This window comes from Opisthocomus hoazin, chromosome 2, assembly GCF_030867145.1.
Source record: "Opisthocomus hoazin isolate bOpiHoa1 chromosome 2, bOpiHoa1.hap1, whole genome shotgun sequence".
NCBI classification, from domain to species: domain Eukaryota; kingdom Metazoa; phylum Chordata; class Aves; order Opisthocomiformes; family Opisthocomidae; genus Opisthocomus; species Opisthocomus hoazin.
Genome location: NC_134415.1, coordinates 9,179,320 through 9,203,251, shown reverse-complemented (window position 1 = coordinate 9,203,251; position 23,932 = coordinate 9,179,320). Strand labels below are relative to the sequence as shown.

At 40.1% G+C, this 23,932-nt stretch overlaps 1 protein-coding gene across 9 annotated transcripts in view; it reads right to left on the bottom strand.

Annotated features, from left to right (window-relative positions):
* Positions 1–23,932, bottom strand: part of RYR2 (ryanodine receptor 2) — a 449,014-nt gene that overhangs the window by 313,339 nt on the left and 111,743 nt on the right. For all 9 annotated transcript variants that reach the window (XM_075412466.1, XM_075412469.1, XM_075412474.1 and 6 more), the window contains exon 2: positions 18,353–18,472. In XM_075412466.1, the coding sequence (XP_075268581.1) occupies positions 18,353–18,472 (120 nt within the window). The remainder of the gene's footprint in view (positions 1–18,352; positions 18,473–23,932) is intronic.

The window sequence follows — 23,932 nt, the reverse complement described above, 5'->3', positions numbered from 1 at the left end:
CTGTATCTAAAAACTGTAGTGTCCTCACAGTTTTGGAAGCGTGGTTTGACAGGGGAGTGCCCTTTTGTCACAAGTATGCTTTTCACTTTTTTCTACAAAAAACTTTGAAAATCCAGTCAAGTTCTACTTCCTGAAAAATGTCGGTTTTCCACATAGTGAAAAGTTTCTTGTTAACAATCGAAAGCTCTAAAGGTTCCTTGTTCAGAGGACAGTTGTTTCAGGGGATAAAACTGGAAAACTCACAGGAATACCACAACGATTAAATCAGAACAGGGTCCAGAAAAAAAAAAAAAAACAAAACAACAGGGGAAAAGGAGACCAACACAGGGAAAAAACAGCTAGTGGTGAAACTGAGGTCAGACCCAAATACACTGCAATCAATTATTTTTCAAAGCCTAGAACACAAGACAGCTCCAAGTCCTCAGTGGTTCTTTTAAATCTTGATTGCCTGTGCCACTACATGCTCATCACCTGCATTTTAACTTCACAGAATCACAGAATGTTCAGCATTGGAAGGGACCTCTGGGGATCATCTGGTCCAACCCCCCTCCCAAAGCAGGGTCACCTACAGCAGGCTGCACAGGACCTTGTCCAAGTGGGTCTTGAATATCTCCAGAGAAGGAGACTCCACAACCTCCCTGGGCAGCCTGTTCCAGTGCTCCGTCACCCTCAGAGGGAAGAAGTTCTTCCTCATGTTCAGACGGAATTTCCTGTGCTTCAGTTTGTGCCCATTGCCCCTTGTGCTGTCACTGGGCACCACTGAAAAGAGTCTGGCCCCATACTCCTGACACCCACCCTTCAGATATTTGTAAGCGTTTATTAGGTCCCCTCTCAGCCTTCTCTTCTCCAGGCTGAACAAGCCCAGCTCCCTCAGCCTCTCCTCACAGAAGAGATGCTCCAGTCCCCTCACCATCCTTGTAGCCCTCCGCTGGACTCTCTCCAGTAGCTCCTCATTTTTCTTGAACTGGGGACCCCAGAACTGGACACAGTACTCCAGATGGGGCCTCACTAGGGCAGAGTAGAGGAGAAGGAGAACCTCCCTCGACCGGCTGGCCACACTGCTCTTGATGCATCCCAGGATCCCATTGGCCTTCTTGGCAACCAAGGCACACTGCTGGCTCATGGTTAACCTGTCGTCCACCAGCACACCCAGGTCCATCTCCGCAGAGCTGCTCTCCAGCAGGAACTTATCTTGTTCATCTGATCTAAACAACTGCTTTAATTATTAAAAAAGAATCTCTTCTTGTGGTCACGTATACAAAGCTTCCCGATTTTATCCACATTTCCGAGTGCAGAATTCTCTCACAATCCCAGTAGTGAAAAAAATCTTGATACACTGCGCATGCTTTTTGTTGATATATCAAAGATAAACACTCAGCAGCAGCAGTCCATGTCTTATCATGAGGTGTCACTAGATTTTATCCCCATATGAGTTAGCACAACAGTGAAGACCAAAATCCTTTCCTACTCTTTTTTCCAGATGGCAAATGTCATCTGCCGGTCACAGAGGAACAGTGAACCAGAAGCTGCACAACCTGAAGGTACAACAACATTCAGAAGGAAACTGCTTCTTGGGTTTTTCCCCCTCTCACAATCTCCTTTAAAAATATGTAAGAAATCCATTTCTACATAGGCTGTTGTTACATAAGTACAATTACATTCTTTTCTTTTACACTTGCAAATAGCATCAAAGTTTTGTGTTACAATTTTTAAGTTTTTGCTCTTTGGAAACAGCTTTGATCCTGAGAACTGCCAAGGGTCACGAGGCCATTATTACCAGAGCAGACTGTCTGAACTGCTTGGAAGTTGTAAGTCCAGGTATGATGTTTACTTTCTTTATGAATTTAGGGCCCCATACATTCCATCTCTAAAAAGGACAAGAGGTTTTTTCCTCTTATCCTCCATCTCTCCCTCTGGTCTCCTTTCTAACTGTACATAAGCCCAGCGTATCTACATTACTGAGAGCTGTCTCTCTTTTTTATCCATTCTCTGAAAATTTGTAACTCAGAGCAACATATAATGGTGATATTCGGTAAACAGCTGCACAACTACAGCCAGCCTCTATGGACTTATACCTGTGAAGGTAGCAAATGCAGTAGATACAGCAGATGTAGATAAAAGTTATCACTTTCAGTTGTCAGAATCATTGCACAACAGATAAATTAAAACGAAAGCAAGTCTTGGTTCTTTGTGAATAATTGGGAAGGTTGCAAGATAAGAGACTCCTGAATAATCCCACTTAGACAGCTCGGCCTTGGGAGAGCAGATGCGCAGAGCCATGGAGATAAGGAGGTTGCAAGATGACTGTAAGAACGGAACGAAGCAGCCTTGAAGGACATGGTATACATGATCTCAGAACTGAGTTTGCGCAGAGGCAAAGGTCAACTAGCGGAATTTGTGATGAGGAATATGAGCCTTTATCTGAAGACCCCCAACGACCACCCGGAGGCACCAACAGACATGCACAAAGGATATTAACATATGCTACTGAGTTCTCAGAAAAAACATGAATATGATAGGCATTTCTTGGAAATACAATGGATATGTATATTGACATAGCATAGCTACCTAGTAATCGTGTCTTTTCAGCACGCACATTTGGGTGGAGCTAGTCCCTGCGCTGCCAGCGTTGCGATAAAGAATGCCTGCTTTCTAAAACTCCAAATTTAAGTTTTAGAGAGTGAATTACTTTTCCACTTTCCAATAACAGATAAACCAGGTCAATCAACTCAGCAGCCATTACAACATATGCTGCTGTAGCAAGAAGCTTAGATGAACATTAGCTAATAGTGTATCACCCTAATGTGGTGCTAATGTGTTAATTTTTAAGGTAATTAGGAAAATTCCATGCTAATTAATAAAATAAAAAAATCTTACAGGATCAACAGTGCTACAGAGGTTCTAGGTACACATCCAAATTAACAAAACTTTTTTTGTTTAACTGCATGCTCATCCTGCACATTCTTCCTTATTATGCTAATCTTATTTGTATTATTCAAAACTTTACAGTTCCCTTTTATCCTTAGAGATGATGCTGCATTTGTAGCTACTGCAACAGGTAATGGAAAAACCTAGAATATTATCAGGTGAGAGGGTACTATTGCTTTAGAACCTGGAAGGAAGTAGCTGCCCTTTGATTCTTGCAGCATCAGAAAGATGATCTTTATAAAAGACTATTTTCTCAAAAGCGTAGCAGACACCCAACAGGAAAATCCTCCCAATCTCTGACCAGATTTATTATAAACCACGCACATTACAACAGTCGTATTTCAAATCAGGAATCCTATAATCTTTCAGGATCAAACAGGTAGGGCAAATGTGCATGTCTTTCAGGGCTGTATTAACTGACACGGCCTGACCGGCCTCAGTAGAAATCTTACCTCTGCATAATAACCAACAGGACATTATTTTCAGAGATTGTCTTACTGTTAAACCTATCCCACAGCTGAAATCTTTGCAGAGGAATTATAACACATAAAAATGAAATCCAAATAAATATAAATACTAACCTTCCAGAATATCCAACACCTACTCCAATGAACAATTCATTCACTTTGCAGTGAACATGAAACAATATGTCTAAGAGAAGCAAAACCTGATTATTTATCTCATAAGCTATCAACTGTAAAACATAATAATGGACACCAATTTTAAATTCTAAGGATTCGATTGTAAGTTTTCAACTGTTACGCTTTCCATTTTATGTTGCTGAAATCAATAGTTAACCTGTGTAAGCAGGAAAATTGGTGCCTATCAAATATTGCTGGAATGGGGGACTGGGAATTTGTGCTGTGAGTCACCTCCGACTTGTCCTTAAAAGACAGAAAGGAGATGCATCATCAGCTCTCTCCTGGGCAACACAGTTTCAAAGCAGCAAAGCATACACAGCTATAAAAATCCTTTGTGGCAAGATGCAACAATGCACTTAAGCACTTACAGTACTAAATTGCATATTAACAGTCAATATTTTCTTTACACATATGTAAAGCAAATCCATTTTTATAACTAAAATGAATAATGCATAAATTCTGTTTTGAGTCAATACTCATTCATGTGCTTAATTCAATTAAAAAAGTTATTCAAAACAAATGAAATGCAACCGCCCACAGAATTTTCAGTCTGTCCCACCAGCATTACAGAAGCTAGATGTGCTTCATTCAAATTGAAATGTGCCGGCCCCTACTGGTTGGCAAAAAAATAATAAATTATAAAGCCAGTTTATGAAGATGAATACTGCACCATACCTCAGTTCTTTAATTCATTTTGTCCCTCGTGTTATACATTTTTTAACGGTAACATGTCCATTCTGATTCAGGCTGATTGCAATGTTCCCCAGATTATTTTGCATCCCAAACTGCTTTGATCCAATTTACTTGATTTAAAATAATAATAATATCAAAAGTTCTACATCTATCATAAAAGGTATACATAGTCACCTCTGTAACATAAAGCAAATCAATTAGAATGAGGTATTGAAAGCTGTTCACTCAAAAAAAATACATCATGAAATTCTTGTAGTCTTACAGAAACTCCAGCAGATATTTGGGTAAGCAACAGAAAGAACTGTGGAGTCCTAGGAGTAAAGACACTCTGCCAGGAAATTCTTCATGGATTTAGGGACATTCACTGTCAGAGTTTCACTACTCATAAAAAGCGCAATAATACTCAGAAAGCGTGGTTTATCTGTAAATATGTAAATGTATAAAGCCCCTCCTTGACTCTGCATGGCACATATACTGCATGATGCAAAAAAAATAAGCACTTATTTTAATATGCGCCTTTATTAACTACAAAACCAAAAAAGCCTGAAAGACTAATTAGCAATTATTTGTTCAGCTTCTTAAAGATTCAAATTTTCTCCTTTTTTGGTTCAAGGTGCCACAACGTTGTTACTAAGCTGTTAAGCAAACAACCGCTGATTTACAGAACTCTCTGCTTATCATTCAGTAACACACCAGCACAAAACGCTGCCACAAAGTACCGTCTAGACAGGAATGCCCACATGCATTTCCCAGCAAACAACCCACCTGCCTCGGAACTGAATTATGCAAGACGTAATACAGCGAGAGGCTTGAAAATTCAGAGATGGTAAAGACAATCTCAAGGAGCTGGCGAACTGTGTGGACTTTTACTCTTTTCCTGCTACTCGTGAAAATGCATTCAAGGAGGGAGTATAACAAGAAGTTTACCAGTCTCACCCCTACGTGTGACTATTGCCTTTATTCATAGAATCATAGAAAGTTTTGGGTCGGAAGGGAACCCCAGAGGTCATCTAGTCGAACCCCCCTGCAGCGAGCAGGGACACCGCTAACTAGATCAGGTTGCTCAGAGCCCTGTCCAACCTGGGCTTGAATGTTTCCAGGGATGGGGCCTCCACTACCTCTCTGGGCAACCCGTTCCAGTGTTTCACCACCCTCATTGTAAAGAATTTCTTCCGTATATCCAGCCTAAACCTACCCTGTTTTACTTTAAAACCATTACCCCTCGTCCTGTCACTGTTGTCTCTACTAAAAAGATTGTCCCCATCTTTCCTATAGGCTCCCTTTAAGTACTGAAAGGCTGCAATCAGGTCACCCCGCAGCCTTCTCTTCTCCAGGCTGAACAAGCCCAACTCTCTCAGCCTCTCCTCATAGGAGAGGTGCTCCAGCCCTCGGATCATTTCTATAGCCCTCCTTTGGACCCGCTCCAACAGTTCCATGTCCTTCTTGTGCTGAGGGCTGCAGAGCTGAACGCAGTACTCCAGGTGAGGTCTCACCAGAGCAGAGTAGAGGGGCAGAATCACCTCCCTCGACCTGCTGGCCACGCTTCTCTTGATGCAGCCCAGGACACAGTTGGCCCTCTGGGCTGCCAGCGCACATTGCCGGCTCATGTCCAGCCTTTCGTCTATCAGTACCCCCAAGTCCCTCTCGGCAGGGCTGCTCTCGATCCTTTCATCCCCCAGCCTGTATTGATACCGGGGATTACCCCGACCCAGGTGTAGGACCTTGCACTTGGCCGTGTTGAACCTCATGAGGTTCACACAGGCCCACCTCTCCAGCTTGTCCAGGTCCCTCTGGATGGCATCCCGTCCTTCTGGTGTCTCAACCGTACCACTCAGCTTGGTGTCATCTGCAAATTTGCTGAGGGTACACTTGATGTCGCTGTCCATGTCATTCGGATCATTCACCAATCTGGAGTTTTCTCCTTGACCGTATTCAGGTTCCTCCTTTGCAAAATTTCACATTTTGACATCACGTAAGATGTTAACTACAACTATCAAGACCTTTGCAGATATCTGTTATGCACAACCACATATTGCTTTCTAGATGCTCTTAATTTTATTTTACCAATATTTCAACTTTCACCTTACCAAGCAAAGATGTTCCACTCCTCTACTGAGATGCATGACTATGTTTGGGATTTAAAATAATCTTTCAAATGCCTTTGTTTGGTATTGCTTTATTAAAAAAAAAAATCAATCCACATTCTTTCAGATTTTCCAAAGTAACCAAAACTACTCTTAATTAACTCTCCTAAGGAATCCACCTTTCCATAGACATGAAACAATTCTAATGAGAATAATATGGAAAGCTATGTGTATGTGAAAATAAGAGCTTTAATGGAAACTATAGATACAGCTAACCTCCATGATAAATAAACTGGAAATGTACGCAATGGGAAAGAACTCTTTTGCCATTTTGACTTTAGAAAGTGAGACTTTTATAGTCATTAATCTGTACACATACTTGCATCTGTATCAGCCAAAAAAGGTCAAATTGATTGTTAGTTTACTACTGACCAAATCACATACCAAATATGTCACTCAAAGCATATTAAGCTTTATTCTTACAACAGCTAAACACACTTGGCATGTTTCTTACTTAAAATAAGATCTCATGGCAATTGTACTTCCTTTCTATGCACCTTTCTGTGTTGTCTAACAATTAATTTATCGACACTGGAGAAAAAATTCAGTATTACTGGACTCTCCCATTTATTGCCTAATGGAACTGAAATGATTTCTTGGCAAATTCGTTCATATTTCATATTGTACTGAGCAGAGTATCTGTTTGCTTTCTAGGACCTCTGTCCAACCTTCTCGTGTAAGTCCTGTGCTGTCCCTGTTTCTGTTTCTTGCACAGTACCCAAAACCTCACAGAGCTTTGGCATTTTCCTTCATATAGAAATAACTCGTCCCTGCTGTGTCTTTTAATAATCCATACACACCTCGGCCATTTCAGGCATTCTAACCTATCTAAATGAATTCATCCTATATTATCTAAAGCCATTGGAATGGCAGCTGTTACTGATTTCGATTCACATTCACAGTACTGTGCAACTAGAACTGGTCAATACTCCAAGAAACACCAAGAAAACCTGAAATTCCTAACTCCCTGTTACTGTTAAAAGACATTTAGATGTGGGATAGAGGTCGAGTTCACAGGATTGTTAAGGGAAGACTCTATCAGTCTTTTGAAATCAAGCCAGTGATATTAGTTGCCTGCCCTTTTTTTAAGGCATGTAAAAAGTCAGTTCTCATGGAAAGGTAATCTTTTTGTGGATGACAACTTTGTACATATGTCAAGAAAAGTAAAAATATCTGGAAGATAGAACAAGCTTCCCATTTTTAAATACATTCTTTATATCCAGTAAAGAGGAAACAGAGAAATTCTAAGGACTTACAGCTCAAAAGCATTCATTAGTATTATTCACAAGGATTCACGACATTTACCAAAATATCTCTTTCTGTAAGACAAGAAAAACTGTCTCCCACTCAATTAACCAGAACATTAGCTTCAACCCCTGCCAGCTCACACAACTCCAACTAGCAGGCTGAAGGCAGTGCAACAGTAGACTGCACACAATCACTGTTCTACAAGATCCTTGCACCGAGGTACAGAGAACCGTAAAACTCCTTTCAGCTTGCAAAGGGTATTTGAAAAGGCCAAGCAAAAAAAGACAGAGAGGAAGGACATCTGAAGTGACTCATCTTAATGCGGGAAACCCCAGTATTATTTCCATCCTCCAGCTATTACACACACGTTGGTTCAGTAAGAAAAAACAGACTGGAGGTGTCAGTTTGGTTCACGGTTCGTGTATCAACTGTGCATTCATCATTCATATCTACAGGTTTTCAAACAAACAGCAAACTTTCAGCAATTATTGAAATATAATTAAACACACAGCAAAAGCAGCCTGAGCTCTGACCTTCTGCATTTGTGCATACTCTTTAAGAAGATAATCAAAATCTTTACCATCTGGCCTCTGTTTTTTAACTGAAAACAAAGCAACTGTTCTTTTGCTTGTGAAACCAGAAAAAGTCATGCTTGCATTTGTACATGACAATCCCCCTGCCAGCACTGGGAAAGTTACTAAAACCAAATTGCTTTTAGGTTTCAAGCACAGGGACACAAGGACACATAAATACATCTTCAACCTCCAAACTACTTTCACTTGCCTAACTGCCCCCTTCCAATCCAGACTATTTATAAACTAACACCCTCAATTTAATGTTACAAGTACTCTTGTTATGATAGCAAGTTACAACATTCCCTCTGCTGTTAAAAATGCACAAATATTTTGGGGTGCATTAGCAAGAGCGTGGCCAGCAGGTCGAGGGAGGTTCTCCTTCTCCTCTACTTTGCCCTAGTGAGGCCCCATCTGGAGTACTCTGTCCAGTTCTGGGCTCTCCAGTTCAAGAAAGATGAGGAGCTACTGGAGAGAGTCCAGTGGAGGGCTACGAGGATGATGAGGGGACTGAAGCATCTCTCCTGCAAGGAAGGGTGGTCAGGTGGGTGTCAGGAGGATGGGGCCAAACTCTTTTCAGTGGTGTCCAGTGACAGGACAAGGGGCAATGGGCACAAACTGAGGCACAGGAAGTTCCAGCTGAACAGGAGGAAGAACTTCTTCACTCTGAGGGTGACGGAGCACTGGAACAGGCTGCCTGGGGAGGTTGTGGAGTCTCCTTCTCTGGAGATATTCAAGACCCACCTGGACGTGGTCCTGTGCAGCCTGCTGCACGTGACCCTGCTTTGGCAGGGGAGTTGGACTAGATGACCCACAGAGGTCCCTTCTGACCCCTACAATTCCGTGATTCTGCGTGTGAAATCATCTTCCCCATTTTTCACAGGGAAGTAACCAGGAGGAAAAGTCTACAATCTTGAAAATCACCATCCAAAATACAAAAGTTTCAAAAACTGTTAAGAAACAACAACAAAAAATTCTTTTATATTCCTTTTTGTTTCATTTCAGATATAATTGATATTACTTACCTCAAAGAAACACATAGAATTACTCCTTAACAGGCCGCATTTTTTGTCCTAATTTCTGAGAGCCCATTGGGCCAGGATTATTCACAGGAGTCTGCTGAGCCAGATTTAGCCCAACAGCGCTTAAAAATACTGAGTACAAAGTAACACCACCACAATTTCAAGTGTTGAGCAGGGTTGCATAGCCAATTTGACATTGTGGCTTTATATAACGTTTATCTAAAGGGCTTAAAATAAGCATTTGCACTTTCATGTGTTCTTAGCTTGAAACACATAGATTTATGAATCCGTCCTTTTTCAGGTTTTTAGACTCGTAGACGTATCAGCCTAATTAAAATTCAAGAAACTGCTTTGTAACTACTCTGCATGTACTAATGAAGTACATTCTGCTATGAATCCATCATAGAAAATATTTTAAATGCTGAGCTCTAGAGGATTTAGCAGAATGTGGCACTGTGTAACCTTGCAATGTGCAGTGACGCAGGGTAATGCAGCAAGCCCGAAGCTGCCGGGGCTGTGCTTGCGCTGAGCAGCTACCGGTGGTAACTATCATCAGACACGAATGTATAGCGAGTAAGAACTCCCACCTCAAAAAGTTCTGGCTTTGCTCTATGTATCATTTTATTGATCATTCAATTACTTTCTTTTGGTATTTTAGTAAAGTTAGTGTATTTGGTAAAGGCAAATAATCTGTTTCCAGTCCTTTAACACCTAGTCCCATGGTTATTAAAAGTACCAATGCTTTTATACTACATAGAGGGGAAAAAAAACCCAACTACCAAAACCCATCAACTCTGCCATTGTATGAGGGCATTGCTTTGAACAGAAAGTTCAAAACTCAAACACATAAAGTCATCACGCAGTAATAGCAGCTCTCCTTTTTAATAGGAATGGTACTAAACAGAGTAGTGCTCAGAAGCTAAATCACAGCAAAACAGCAGGTTTTCCGAAGCCTGCAGAAAACTCACAGAGGTCCCTTCCAACCCCGAAAATTCTGTGATCTGTGAACTCACCAAACCAATCACAGGATTGTACACCGCGTATCTGACCTTCTTACATCATGGTTCTTATGCCATATCTCAGACAAGCTTTTCCACCATAGTATCTGCTTCTCTTCATATTTTAATCTCTAAATAATGAGAGGTCTAAACAGTTACTAGGATATACAGTTTTAAAGGAAAACTGATTTAATGGGATTTTTCAGGTCACCTTCATTTATATGAGAAGTTGAATTCCTACATCTGTTCCACTACAATTTAAAAAAAAAAAACACAAAAAAAACCAGACCACAAACCACAAACCAACCATGATCATATGTGTTTCTGTAAATATTTAGGGTTTGTTTGTTTGCTTTTAACAGACATTTAGATAATGAAGTGGCAAACTACATATTTTACCAGAAAAATTACAACCGTTGTTTGTTAAATTACACAAATTATACAGATTTGGGTTAAGTTTCTTGATTGAATGGCCTATGTTACTAATAGTATGAAACAAATCATTAATATTAAAAATAAAATGAACATTCTGAAATTTGTCTTGCATTGGTTAGTTGATAACAGACATAATGTATGCATACTTATCACACGCACTACTCTTTCTTTCAGTGCCATCACTTCGAGTATTATCATCACCCAATTAATTCCCTTTAACTATGAAATTATTTTGATTCTATCTTTCAGCTTTTGTTGCTACATTTTCAGATTACATGCAATGCATTCTACCAGCATATTTAGGTATTCGATACTTTTTTTTGCAGGTTCTTTCTTAAGTACTTTATTGATAGCAGTCTTTAATATTTCTAAAATATATTTTGACAAAAAAAATCCCAAGTACACAATACATTTTAAGTTTTATAATAAAACCCCATGGATTCTAAATCACTAATATTAAGCATGCAGAGTTATCCCCCAAAAAAGGAAAATTATTGGTAGATGTATCCAGAGAACTGGCCTGTAGTAATACCATATTTTTTCTTTTCCAATCACACCAATTTATTTAATATTTAACTCTTTCACATTTATGAAGTACATTTTGTAAACAGGAAGAGCTTTTCATTCCGTTTTGGTAGTAAATAGTGCCTCATTAAGATAAAACTCCATGTATATCTCTGACAACACTAGATTCAACAACAAACATTTCTGTAAAATCAGAATAATCCATTCCTGTATGTATTTCAAATTCCAAATATCTGCTGCAACAGAAGATATAATTTCAACAGTAACATTTCCTAGATTGGATGTATTATGGTTACACTACTTAGTCTGTTATGCCTTGCGAGGTATCACAGATTTTGTTTATTTTTAAAAAACTACCTGCATTACAGATGACAGTAGAAACATGTTAAATCGTATTAAGTCCGTATTAAGGGAAACATTGTGCCCCTTTTCAAAAAGAGTAGAAAGGAAGACCCTGGGAACTACCGACCCGTCAGCCTCACCTCTGTGCCTGGGAAGATCATGGAACAGATCCTCCTACAAGATATGCTAAGGCACATGGAGGCCAGGGACGTGATTCGAGACAGCCAGCATGGCTTCACCAAGGACAAGTCCTGCCTCACCAACCTAGTGGCTTTCTATGATGGTGTAACAACAAGAGTGGACAAGGGAAAACCAATGGACGTCATCTATCTGGATTTTTGTAAAGCCTTTGACACGGTCCCCCACAACATCCTTCTCTCTAAATTGGAGAGCCATGGATTTGATGGGTGGACCGTTCGGTGGATAAGGAATTGGTTGGATGGTTACAGCCAAAGGGTACTGGTCAACAGCTCAATGTCCAGATGGAGACCAGTGACGAGTGGAGTCCGTCAGGGGTCCGTACTGGGACCGGTGCTGTTCAATATATTCATCAATGACATGGACAGCGACATCGACTGTACCCTCAGCAAGTTTGCAGATGACACCAAGCTGAGTGGTACGGTTGAGACACCAGAAGGACGGGATGCCATCCAGAGGGACCTGGACAAGCTGGAGAGGTGGGCCTGTGTGAACCTCATGAGGTTCAACACGGCCAAGTGCAAGGTCCTACACCTGGGTCGGGGTAATCCCCGGTATCAATACAGGCTGGGGGATGAAAGGATCGAGAGCAGCCCTGCTGAGAGGGACCTGGGGGTACTGATAGACGAAAGGCTGGACATGAGCCGGCAATGTGCGCTGGCAGCCCAGAGGGCCAACTGTGTCCTGGGCTGCATCAAGAGAAGCGTGGCCAGCAGGTCGAGAGAGGTGATTCTGCCCCTCTACTCTGCTCTGGTGAGACCTCACCTGGAGTACTGCGTTCAGCTCTGCAGCCCTCAGCACAAGAAGGACATGGAACTGTTGGAGCGGGTCCAAAGGAGGGCTACAAAAATGATCTGAGGGCTGGAGCACCTCTCCTATGAGGAGAGGCTGAGAGAGTTGGGCTTGTTCAGCCTGGAGAAGAGAAGGCTGCGGGGTGACCTGATTGCAGCCTTTCAGTACTTAAAGGGAGCCTATAGGAAAGATGGGGACAATCTTTTTAGTAGAGACAGCAGTGACAGGACGAGGGGTAATGGTTTTAAAGTAAAACAGGGTAGGTTTAGGCTGGATATACGGAAGAAATTCTTTACAATGAGGGTGGTGAAACACTGGAACGGGTTGCCCAGAGAGGTAGTGGAGGCCCCATCCCTGGAAACATTCAAGCCCAGGTTGGACAGGGCTCTGAGCAACCTGATCTAGTTAGCGGTGTCCCTGCTCGCTGCAGGGGGGTTCGACTAGATGACCTCTAGGGTTCCCTTCCGACCCAAAACCTTCTATGATTCTATGATTATGTTTGTTGATACTGGACACAATTTTCAGCTGATATAAAGCTATTTCTGTTGCTGGTTTACATTCATTGAGATCTAACCCAGTATCTTCCATAGTCTGAATGTTTCACATTCATTTTAAATCATGCACTTTACATCTCAAGATATAATTCTGTTGGTTTGTGAGACTAAAGGCAAGGATCACAATCAGGTCTGATGGACAGGGCTACACATCTGCATTTAGGCTCAGGGTTTATACAAGGTTTAGAAGGAATAAAAATTTAATCCAATATACATAAATAATAAAGATAATATTTACAATCATATAAATTATGTATTACACAAAACTACATACAAACGTAGTGAAACACACTATGTTCTTATTTACATTGCTTCTGTAGAGAAGCATTTTACTGGGAAAGAACGATTCATTAAACAAAATCTTGTCTGATCTACGCCTATGAAGACTTCCTCTACCTACGGCTAAATTATGCACGTAAAGTAGGCCAAGTAATGTGTAAGTATGCATAAATTTATTACCAACTATTCATTTAAATTATTAAAATCAAAGATCTTAGTGAACATCTGCTAAGTGGAGTCCTCTGAACATGAGATTACGTAAGATTAAGTGCTATCTTTGCCATTAAATATGAACATTCATTCTGGCAACATGACACAAAGGCAATTAAAATGGCCTTGGAGGTGCAGCTACAAAGCCTTGCCAAAGCCCTGATAGGTTTTTTTGACTTTTTTTAAGAAGGATGCAATGGAAACATAAGCACAGAAAGGAACCACAGCAACTATCAAAAATTAAAAAAAAACCCTTACCGAATGGTGAATTTGCAGAACAATCGACTGTAAACACAAGCAGACAACACTGACTTGATTCACCAGTGTGAATCAGATTTTTAAAAACTTTGTATTTCATTATGTCAGTAACCTTTCCTGGTGTTGCCACCACGCCCTGCCACAGGAGAAAAGCAATTCTCCAAAAGCGAAAACAGAAAAAAGCTGTCAAAGTCCTACCTTCATGTGAAGCCCTTCCTCACTTTACATACAGAATTATTAAGGGTGTAATAAGCTTTTGGACTCTTCTCTCGGCACTATAACTTATTACATGTAGTGTAATTCACAGCTCAGTGGAAAGTTCAAATCATAGGAACACACATTGCATTGTCTTCTTAAAAAAATTAGAAAAAAAACTGAAAAGGGGAAGATTTTTAGATCTTCAAAAAGCCTCCTCCCCATGTTATCCTTCCCTCTCCCAAATCCAAACTGCTGAGAGCTTCAGAGGAAGAAAAAAAAAAAAAACAAACATAGTTTTTATTGATCCTTTTTAGTGATGTAAAGCAGTTCTTCTACCCCTCAGAGGATCATGGAATTAAAGTTTCTGAGTTTACCACCTGTCATAAAAATAACAGAAAAAAAACCACCTTGTGCCATTAGAAAACTCTAACCCATTCTCTGTGTTCTGCTGTGCAGTGGTTCCAAAGCAATCCAAACCACCTATGTGACTGACCCAGAGCTGAGTGTTTTTCATTCTGCACCACAGACAGGTATAGTTTTCAGAAGTTGTTAAAACACAGCTCCAGCTTGTTTGCTTTTCAACAGCCCATGCATTATTTAGGTCTAAAGAAAAATTACTTCAGTAGCAGACAGCATAATCTTTTAACGAATGGACTTCCTCATATCAGTAATCTGTTTATACATAAACGCAACAATCTAATTTTCAAATTTAAAGAAATAGATCTCACTAGGCATTGAGGTTAGTTAACTATTCATAATTCTTGTTTTAATAAAACGAATGGTCTTCCACACAAGGAATGGATTTAAAAACACAGCAGACATTGATGAAACAAAATTACCTATAGAGCACTGTCAGAAAGAAGTTTGTGTTCTTTTTTGCTTTTTTCTGACACTCACCCCTTATTTTCTTCTTTTTACTTAAGAAATAAAAATTTATGCTATAGATTTAATAAGACATGCTGGAGAAATAATGGGATGAGATAAGGAAACCAAGCACGGTTACAAAGACACATCCCTGATTTCTCCAAGGCTATTGCTATCACCGAGACAGAATCTGTGTGTCCCTCACAACTGCAGTCCAATCCACTGGCTCACGTAATTCATTTCAAATCAAGAATACATTTGCTGTACAAAGACCCAGGGGCCGGATTTCCCAGGAGGAAGCTGTGCAGAAAATAAGGGCAGCGAGGTGGGCATGAGCCCACAGTGCACCCTGGCAGCAAAGAAGGGCAACAGCCTCCCGTCCTGTACTAGAAGTCGTGTAGTCTGGAGTTACTGTTTTTTCCCTTTACTCAGTGCCTGCTAGACTGTACAGATTCACGGAATGGTTTGTGTTGGAAGGGACCTTAAAGCTCATCTAATTCTAACCCCCCTGCCATGAGCAGGGACACCTTCCATCAGACCACGGTGCTCAAAGGCCCGTCCAACCTGGCCTTGAACACTGCCAGGGAGGGGGCAGCCACAGCTTCTCTGGGCAACTTGTTCCAGTGCCTCACCACCCTTGCAGTAAAGAATTTCTTCCTTATATCTAATCTAAATCTGCCCTCTTTCGGTCTAAAGCCATTACCTCATGTCCTGTCACTACACTCCCCAATAAAGAGTTCTTCCCTGTCTTTCCTGTAGGCCCTCTTTAAGGCTGCTGTAAGGTCTCCCTGGAGCCTTCTCTTCTCTAGTCTAAACAATCCCAACTCTCAGCTCAACTCTCTTCCTGTAAGAATGACCAAACCAATGCACAAAAACATTCACATACTTAGAAATATAACTCTACTTTCCAATTTGATTCCATAAAATGCCGTTCTGTGCTAAGATGCATTTCTTCTCAGAAAGAGTCCCATATCAAATCTAATAGAAAAATGTCTCTCCTTTTGCTACACAGAAACCAACCTCAAGCCTCAAAACAAGCTGTAATGTAGCTTCAAATATGAATGAATTCCTCATTTAAAATTCGAATGCCTTACAAGATATACAGAAAAACAGTAGGTTTGCAGAGCTAAGAAATAAAGAGGATATTTTTGCTTAGTAAAATGATTTGATAAGCATGGATTGCTTCCAAAAGAAGTGAAGAAAGTGGAATTTGCAAACAGTTCTGAAATGCGAACACACGTGAACTGATAATGCACATTAAAGTGTTTGCTAATTTAGCCCAACTATCATCATCCATCTTTTGTTAGTATGAAGTTTTCAAAACCTGCTGTTGTTCTCTGATGCTGAGGAAATCTACACGATCCTCCAAAGAAACACTTGTGTTGTAAACTTGAACAGAAGAAAATAAAATTAATTAAGCCATTTTCATAATGGGCCTGCCAGTGTGATCGTTGTAATGGGACAGGTATTAATAGTCAGCAGTTGCCAAAGTATTGCTATCAGTATATACTTTCAATTTGACTGTTATTTTTGTAGTGTGAATTATTCAACAATCCTAGGGCAAAAAAGTGCATGCGAATAAGCTGTGCTAATAAAACATCAGCTACCCCACCAGCAGCCACATCTTAAAGGCTGTTGGAGAAAAGCAACGGATTGTATCAGGCATTCTCATGCAAGTCCAGGACGACAGCTGAGGTCTGGTACCTGTGTTTGGCCTGTTACTGGCGCTTGGTTTCGTACCTCAACCTTGATACCTGGCTGTAATTCAGACGCCACACTGCTGTTTGCATTGAAGTGCATCGCAATCCCATCACAACTGGGAAACAGTCTTGAAGACATGCAGGGAAATTTTTTAACTGGCTCCAGAATTCTGCTGGAAGTTATAATATTTTCTATGCTCTTCCTTATATAATGCAATAGTAACATTGTATGGACACAGACATCAGAAAGAAAAACATTTTTATTTACTCTTATTTACAGTCAATTTTGCTTTAAGGATTTGGTAATTTTCTGGCTCCCTCAGTATTTATATCTCAAAATGACTTCAAATGAGCTCATCCTAGAAACTGTCAGTCCTTCAAAATTAAAACAAGGATGAGTTGCATGGGTTTTATTTTGTTTGCTTTTTTCCCCCAAGCTAATGCAGAAGGAGCAGAATAAATACTGCTTCACAAAACATGGAGGGAAAAAAAAAGCATCAACAAGCAAGCACAGGAAACTGATACGAAATTTACACTGTATTTATTAAAGATGAGAATGTTCAAGAGCTTTATATAGTGAGAGAGAGACTGTAAGTTTAATAGCCTAACTTACTGAATGATAATAAATTAATTCAATAGATTTTTCTGGCCTCACAGGTAACTAGCACTGCAACCACTTCTATCCCAGCACATTTTCATTGTTGAAAAGATTCACTTACAACAGATCGGCACAAATGAATTCATCCAGATCACTGCTATTATAATGAATCATTAATATCCTAGTGAAAAAATCATTATTATGAATAATACATTCAAAGTGATGAGACAGAAAATGAAGCATTACTCTGCCATGTATCAGAGCGAATCAAAGTGATGTTACGGAAGTTGGTAAGATAAAAAGCACCTTTTTTTGTTCTAAATCTTTCTAGATATCTTTCCAGATGCTTTACCTTTATTTTTTCTTATTAAATATTTATATTTTAGCTGAAGAAAAAACGAGTATGTCAAGCAACATTCTTCCTTTTGTAGAGATAAAATGTCCAAGTACACCTGTTACTTTGGTGACAAAACCAGTTCTGCCCTCAGAAGGCACGTTTTTTTGTGTTCAAAACATTTATTTGAGCACACACAACTGTGAAAGAAAACCCCTCCTTTGCAACAAACAGCAAATTTAATTTTTCAAACTACTGTATCAACTGCATATATATCAGAGTTATAGCAGGCTTAGATAACAAAGTGATTAGATGAGCTAACTTTGATACTTGCACTATTACTCTGCTTGGTTAGGGAATTAGAAGGACTTAAAGTAATAATCACCTCCACATAAATGTCGCAGAATATAATAAATATAAATGTCAAAAATATAATAATCGCTCACTTTCCTGTGGAGATAAAATCGGAGTGATCAAATGTGTCTTTGAATTGCCGTTCACGAAAACTGCACTGCAGCTTAGTGCAATTGAGTCCAGACAACCACAATAACAAGCGTATTACTGAGATGGACTTCTCCAGCTAACTAGTTTTAAAGCGAGCCCAAAACAGCAAGCACAGCCTTAGAGTCCAGCCAAAGGGCCGTGGCAAAGGAACAATTAAACTTCAAAAGGGGATTAAACATTCCTTGTACAGAATGATATATTGATAGATTTGATTCATCCATTCTCCCAGTCAGATCCGTGTATAGTACAGCAAAGCAAGCAATATTATAACTAAATCCTTGCTTCATACATGACACTTAAAACACTCCGCAGTACCTTGGAATTTGATGTGGATTCCAAAAAGCAAAGCCTGTTGCCAAATCCTTCTGCAGCGAGACACAATTTCTGTTGCTCCTTGTGAACAGTCGCAGTGCACTGCAGAACCACTTCATCATCCTACCAAAAAACAAACAAAACCAGAACAGCGGTTACATTTCTGACCCGACAAGATCTAGGGAAGCATTTACAAAATCATTGCTCAACTCGGAAACGGTGATCCCTGAACACAAGCAGAATCGAATCTCAGCATAATTTTTATACTCAGAGTTGTAAACGTGCGCAAATCAATTAAAATAATTATAATTACATATGTGCTTTTCCTGTTTGCCTATCTTTGTAACAAAAGTCGGTATGTACGAAATACAAATACTACAGGACTAAATCCTTGTAGTTATCTAGTTGAAGGAGATCTCAGCAAATGTGAAAGAACAGAATCGGACCCTCATTTAAATCTCAGTCTTCAAGTAACATAACCATGAGCTGGAGAATTCCTTTGCAGAAATATGGTTTAAGTTAAAAAGAAAAAAAAATTTGCTGCAATGAGTCTACTTTTTAGCAAAGTTTTTCTTTTTTAAGAATAGAAAAATAGTATCACCTTACGCATTCTGCCCATTCATTTATGAAGCAAAATTAGAGTTTCCAATAACAAATTTCACAGCAATGATTATGCAGCGGTCATATTTAACACTGCAAATAAAATGTAATACAACATCAAAACTACAGGATGAAGCGTGCAACTGGAAGCAGAACAGGACGAGACTACAAAAATGCATGCACTAAGCCAGGCGCGTTTGCCAAAAAAAGTTGTTCTTACAAGCAACTTTTACATAAGGACATTTTAAAAAGTTCATCAAATTAAATAAACGCGTGAATTTAAATTGAACTGAGTAATTTGAAGCCACTTGTAAACACCCATCCTGAATTAAACTGGTCTTTTATTTGGTTTAATTTACTTCATTCTAGTAATTAAACTAAACCAAATTAAGCTGTATTTAATTCTGAAAAAGAACAAGAGATTAAATAGAAGAACAAGAGATTAAATAGAGTTTAATCAGACACCTTAAAAATTAATTCTCGTTACCCTTTTTTAATTTCCCTATGTAGCAAACCCTAGCCCTAAGTGCAGGTAAACCAATTTTCTTTGTACCAGCAACAGTGCCCAAGCTGCATATCGCGTATGATCCACAGCCCATTGTAGAGGCAAAAAGTAGTAACTGCTTCTAGTCAGATATTAAACCCATAAAATGTAATACATGCATATGCTACATGTGCAGTTCACAATATACAACTGTAATTAATAAAGAAAAATCCCTAAAGGCCAAAATCAAGTGTCTAGAAGACCAAATATACAGAGCTCAGAGCTGCAGCATCTATTAAAATCCGGAGCACGTTGGTGTTGGTTTTTTTTGGGGGGGGGGTCCTTTTGGTTTTTAAAGTGCTAAATTAGCATATCCTAATCTTAATTACATTTCATTCAAATAGATGTTTATTTTCAGGTTAAAAATAGTGGTGCTAGATTGCAGCCATGTAAACACATTCTCCTCCCTCTTCCTAAATCATTACACCAGCAGAATGGAAATTCCAGCAACCCTGCCACCATCGCACATTGTCTGAGAGTTGCTTCCGAGCAGGGTCACTAGAGAAGATGCTACCAGTCTACCTCCATAGCCCGAGGCAGACAACATAGTGAGGCTACGTTCTACTGAAATGAGCCACCAAGTTGATTTTGAACTGCCCCATTCTCTACCACTGTACACTATGCTTTCAGAGAACGTGTGAAGAGTGTTCTACACAGCCCATTCTATGCTGAGAGCAGCAAAATTCTAAGTTGGTTTGGGGCAAGTCTCTGACACATGTAATTTTAGTTACTGACATCATATCCTTCCCTGCAAGCCAGTGAGGCACAATCACCAAGCACCCGTCAATAATGTAGATGCTGACTGCTGCCTGGAGGATGAAGAACAGGAATACAGCAACTGCTAAATTTCCTGACACACAGCCCTTCTCAATTTATTTTGCGAACACCTTCTCTTCTGTTGCTGTACAATGCATAGAGTATATGGCTTATTTTGTTAAATAGATAGCTCACAAATAAAGACTGATTTCTTAAGAAGTGCTCACTAATTAATGAAGATCAATCACCCTCCCATGCCCTTTTCAAAAGTTAATTCCTGGGCTAGCAGGACATGCCCATTACAACAACACAGCAAATCACAACTCTGTTTTGATATGTTTTCTTTATTTTGTGTGTAGATAGTTACAACAAATGTTCTCTTAATTCAGGCCACAGAGTCTCAGTGTTGTGGAACTTCTCACTCTAGTCAAGACAGGGTTGATAAAATTGGCATGGAAGGTTAAGATGCAATGCCTTTGTCAGATCAAGTGAAAGGTGATCACAGATAGCGATGTGTTATATACACCCCGCTCTACGTTACTTTGCATTTCTGTGCACATCATTAGAGAAGAATTTAATATAAACTTTACCCTGGACTCAGTCTTGCAAAATTTATTGACTATGTGTTCAGAAGATTCCCACAGATATACAATTTTACTATGTTGCAGAATTATATTAAGATACATAATTCCATTCCACTTCATTAGAGAAGACTGGCAAGTGGGTAAGCACTGTCTTGCTAAACCTGCTTTAAAACCAGTAAACACTATCCAGTTCCAGCATCAGGAGAGCTAAAAATGCATAATTTCATTATTTGAAGTCACATCTCCAGAGAGACTTTCACTGGAGATCACTTTGCTCTTCTATGAAGAAAACTACAGTGTGCATCATATTAAATATCTATTAAACACAAATATTTTTCAAATATTCTTAAATCTGGAATTACGAGATGTCTCAAACTGGTTCATTTCCTCCTATTACCTTCTGAGCATTTTCACATCCATATGTTATGCAGATGAGGTTTCAGATCATCACAATTTCTTCTGTCAGTCACTGCCAGAGTAGAACTGATGGAAGTAATTTATGTTTCAAAGGGCTATAACTGTAGCCTTCAAAAGTTAAACAAATACATCATTATGTATCCAGAAATACTCCTACCCACCTCTTTCCTAACTCTCCTCATAAGAGGCTAAAATTTCAGGAGCAGAGGCAACACAACGATGCTGACAAGAACATCAGCATCTTTTAAACACCTCTGTCAAATGTTGAGTTACTTAATGTCACAGTAAACTAGTGAAATATTTTCATCAACAACATAAACAGCAAGATCAAGTGTACCCTCAGCAAGTTTGCAGACCACACCAAGCTGAGTGGTGCACATGACACACCAGAAGGACAGGATGGCAACCAGAAGGACTGGGACAAGCTCAAGAAGTGGGCCTGCATGAACCTCATGAAGTTCAACAAGACCAAGTACAAGGTCCTGCATATGGGTCAGAGCAACCCCCAGTATCAACATCGCCTGGACGATGAAGGGCTTGAGAGCAGCCCTGCCAAGAAGGACTTGGGGGTACTGGTGGATGAAAAGTTGGACACGAGCTGACAGTGTGCACTCACAGCCCAGAAGGCCAACCGTACCCTGGGCTGTATCCCCAGCAGAGTGGGCAGCAGGATGAGGGAGAGGATTCTGCCCCTCTGCTCTGCTCTGGTGAGACCCCCTCCGCGAGTCCTGTGTCCAGCTCTGGAGCCCTCAGCACAGGACAGACATGGACCTGTTGGAGCAGGGCCAGAGAAGGCCCCAGCAATGATGCGAGGGCTGGAACCCCTCTGCTGGGAGGAAAGGCTGGGAGAGCTGGGGCTGTTCAGCCTGGAGAAGAGAAGGCTGAGAGGAGACCTTATGGCGGCCTTTCAGTACCTAAAGGGGGCCTATAGGAAAGATGGGGGCAATCTTTTTAGCAGGGCCTGTTGTGACAGGACAAGGGGTAACTGTTTTAAACTAAGGGAGGGTAGATTTACACTGGATACAAAGAAGACATTTTTTACAGTGAGAGTGGTGAAACACTGGAAGGGATTGCCAAGAGAGGTGGTCAATGCCCCATCCCTGGAAACATTCAAGGCCAGGTTGGACGGGGCTCTGAGCAATCTGTTCTAGTTAAAGATGTCCCTGCTCACTGCACAGATGTTTAATGCTAAAATGTAATCACTTGCAGGAATTTGTGATCCATTTGGAATCTGAAGTCTTGGACAAACTGTTTTAAGACATGTAGAAATACTTGTCTATGCGTTGGCAATACTAAGCGCACAGCCAAAAGAAGAAAACCTAGTCTTCCACAACACAGTTACAGGCCTTCATAAACAAGGTAACATGCGTTAATAAACATTAGCACATGTCTGTCACACTCAATGACATGAGTTTAGCATGTACTTGATCTAATTAAAACCTGATTTAAAAGAAACAGTATCTATATTCTGCTCTAACTAATGAAAGTATTTGATTTAAACTTCATATTCAAAACTATCACAGCAGACACAGATTATACGGAATATAGTACAGTATTGAAAAAACTCCAGCACAGTTTGGAAGAACGGGCAATAGCACAGACCCAAAATCCCTGCAGACATTTCCACTACTAGATACTTCTGTTATTCTTGTTTTGCTGAATAATCATCACTTTGATACACATCTACCAGTTTCCTCCATGGAAATCGGAAAATTTTAGTATTTCCATCCCAACTCGCTATCATCATAGCAGCCCTCATTAGTAAGCCCAAAGATGCTGCTTTGTCTTCTGTATTTCCAGTTTTTGGATAAAGCGAAAAAGGTATCAAGAGAGTAAGGCAAAGTAGGTGCCAATAACCACACAAATTCTGTGCACACAGTGGTGCTGCAGCTTATCAAATGCAGGAGGCAATGTAAGTCACCATAACAATGAAGCACAGTCGCAGATGTGTCTGCATTTATTGCAAGTAAGAGTGAATCCAACTTGAGCAGCTGTCCATTTAGTTTAGATATTTTAATGCACGGTTCTTCCATCCATTCTCATTTGTCCTTCAGTTCATAGTCTGATCTGTTTCATCACTCTCTTGGGAATTTGGAAGCACGGTTATCTCCATCCCACAAACGGGATAAGGAGCAAAGATGATACTGCCTACCTACAGTAACAGAGCATGCCCAGGGGAGAGCAGAAGTGGTACTCAGATTGCTAAACTGATAACTCAAGTCAGAAGGCTTTTCTCCTTCCCAAGTTTGCTGAAGGCAATGTACAGCTAAGGCTCATGTAACCAGCCATATACAGTGCTTTGAGACCAGGTACCATCTCGGAGTAGTCCATTAATGCTGATAAATCCTTGTGTGTCAGCCAGTACACCAGTTTACAGTTTCAAAGACACTGTATCTTCCAGCAAAAAGATATTCTGCTTTGCGTTACATCAGATACCTGCACTGACTCAAACAGCATGACCTTTTAATAAGCACACTACTGCATTTATGACTGATTCTTCAAGAAGCATTCTGAAAAAACAGGCAGATGTTATCTATGCCACAAAGCCCTATTTAATTTTTAAATATCCAATTTTAAAAAGCAAGATCAGTTATTGAAGAAAGACCAGCACAGACCAGATTCTTAATTATATCTATTCATTATGGACTACTTAATTAATTTCATTAAATCTTTGCACTCACA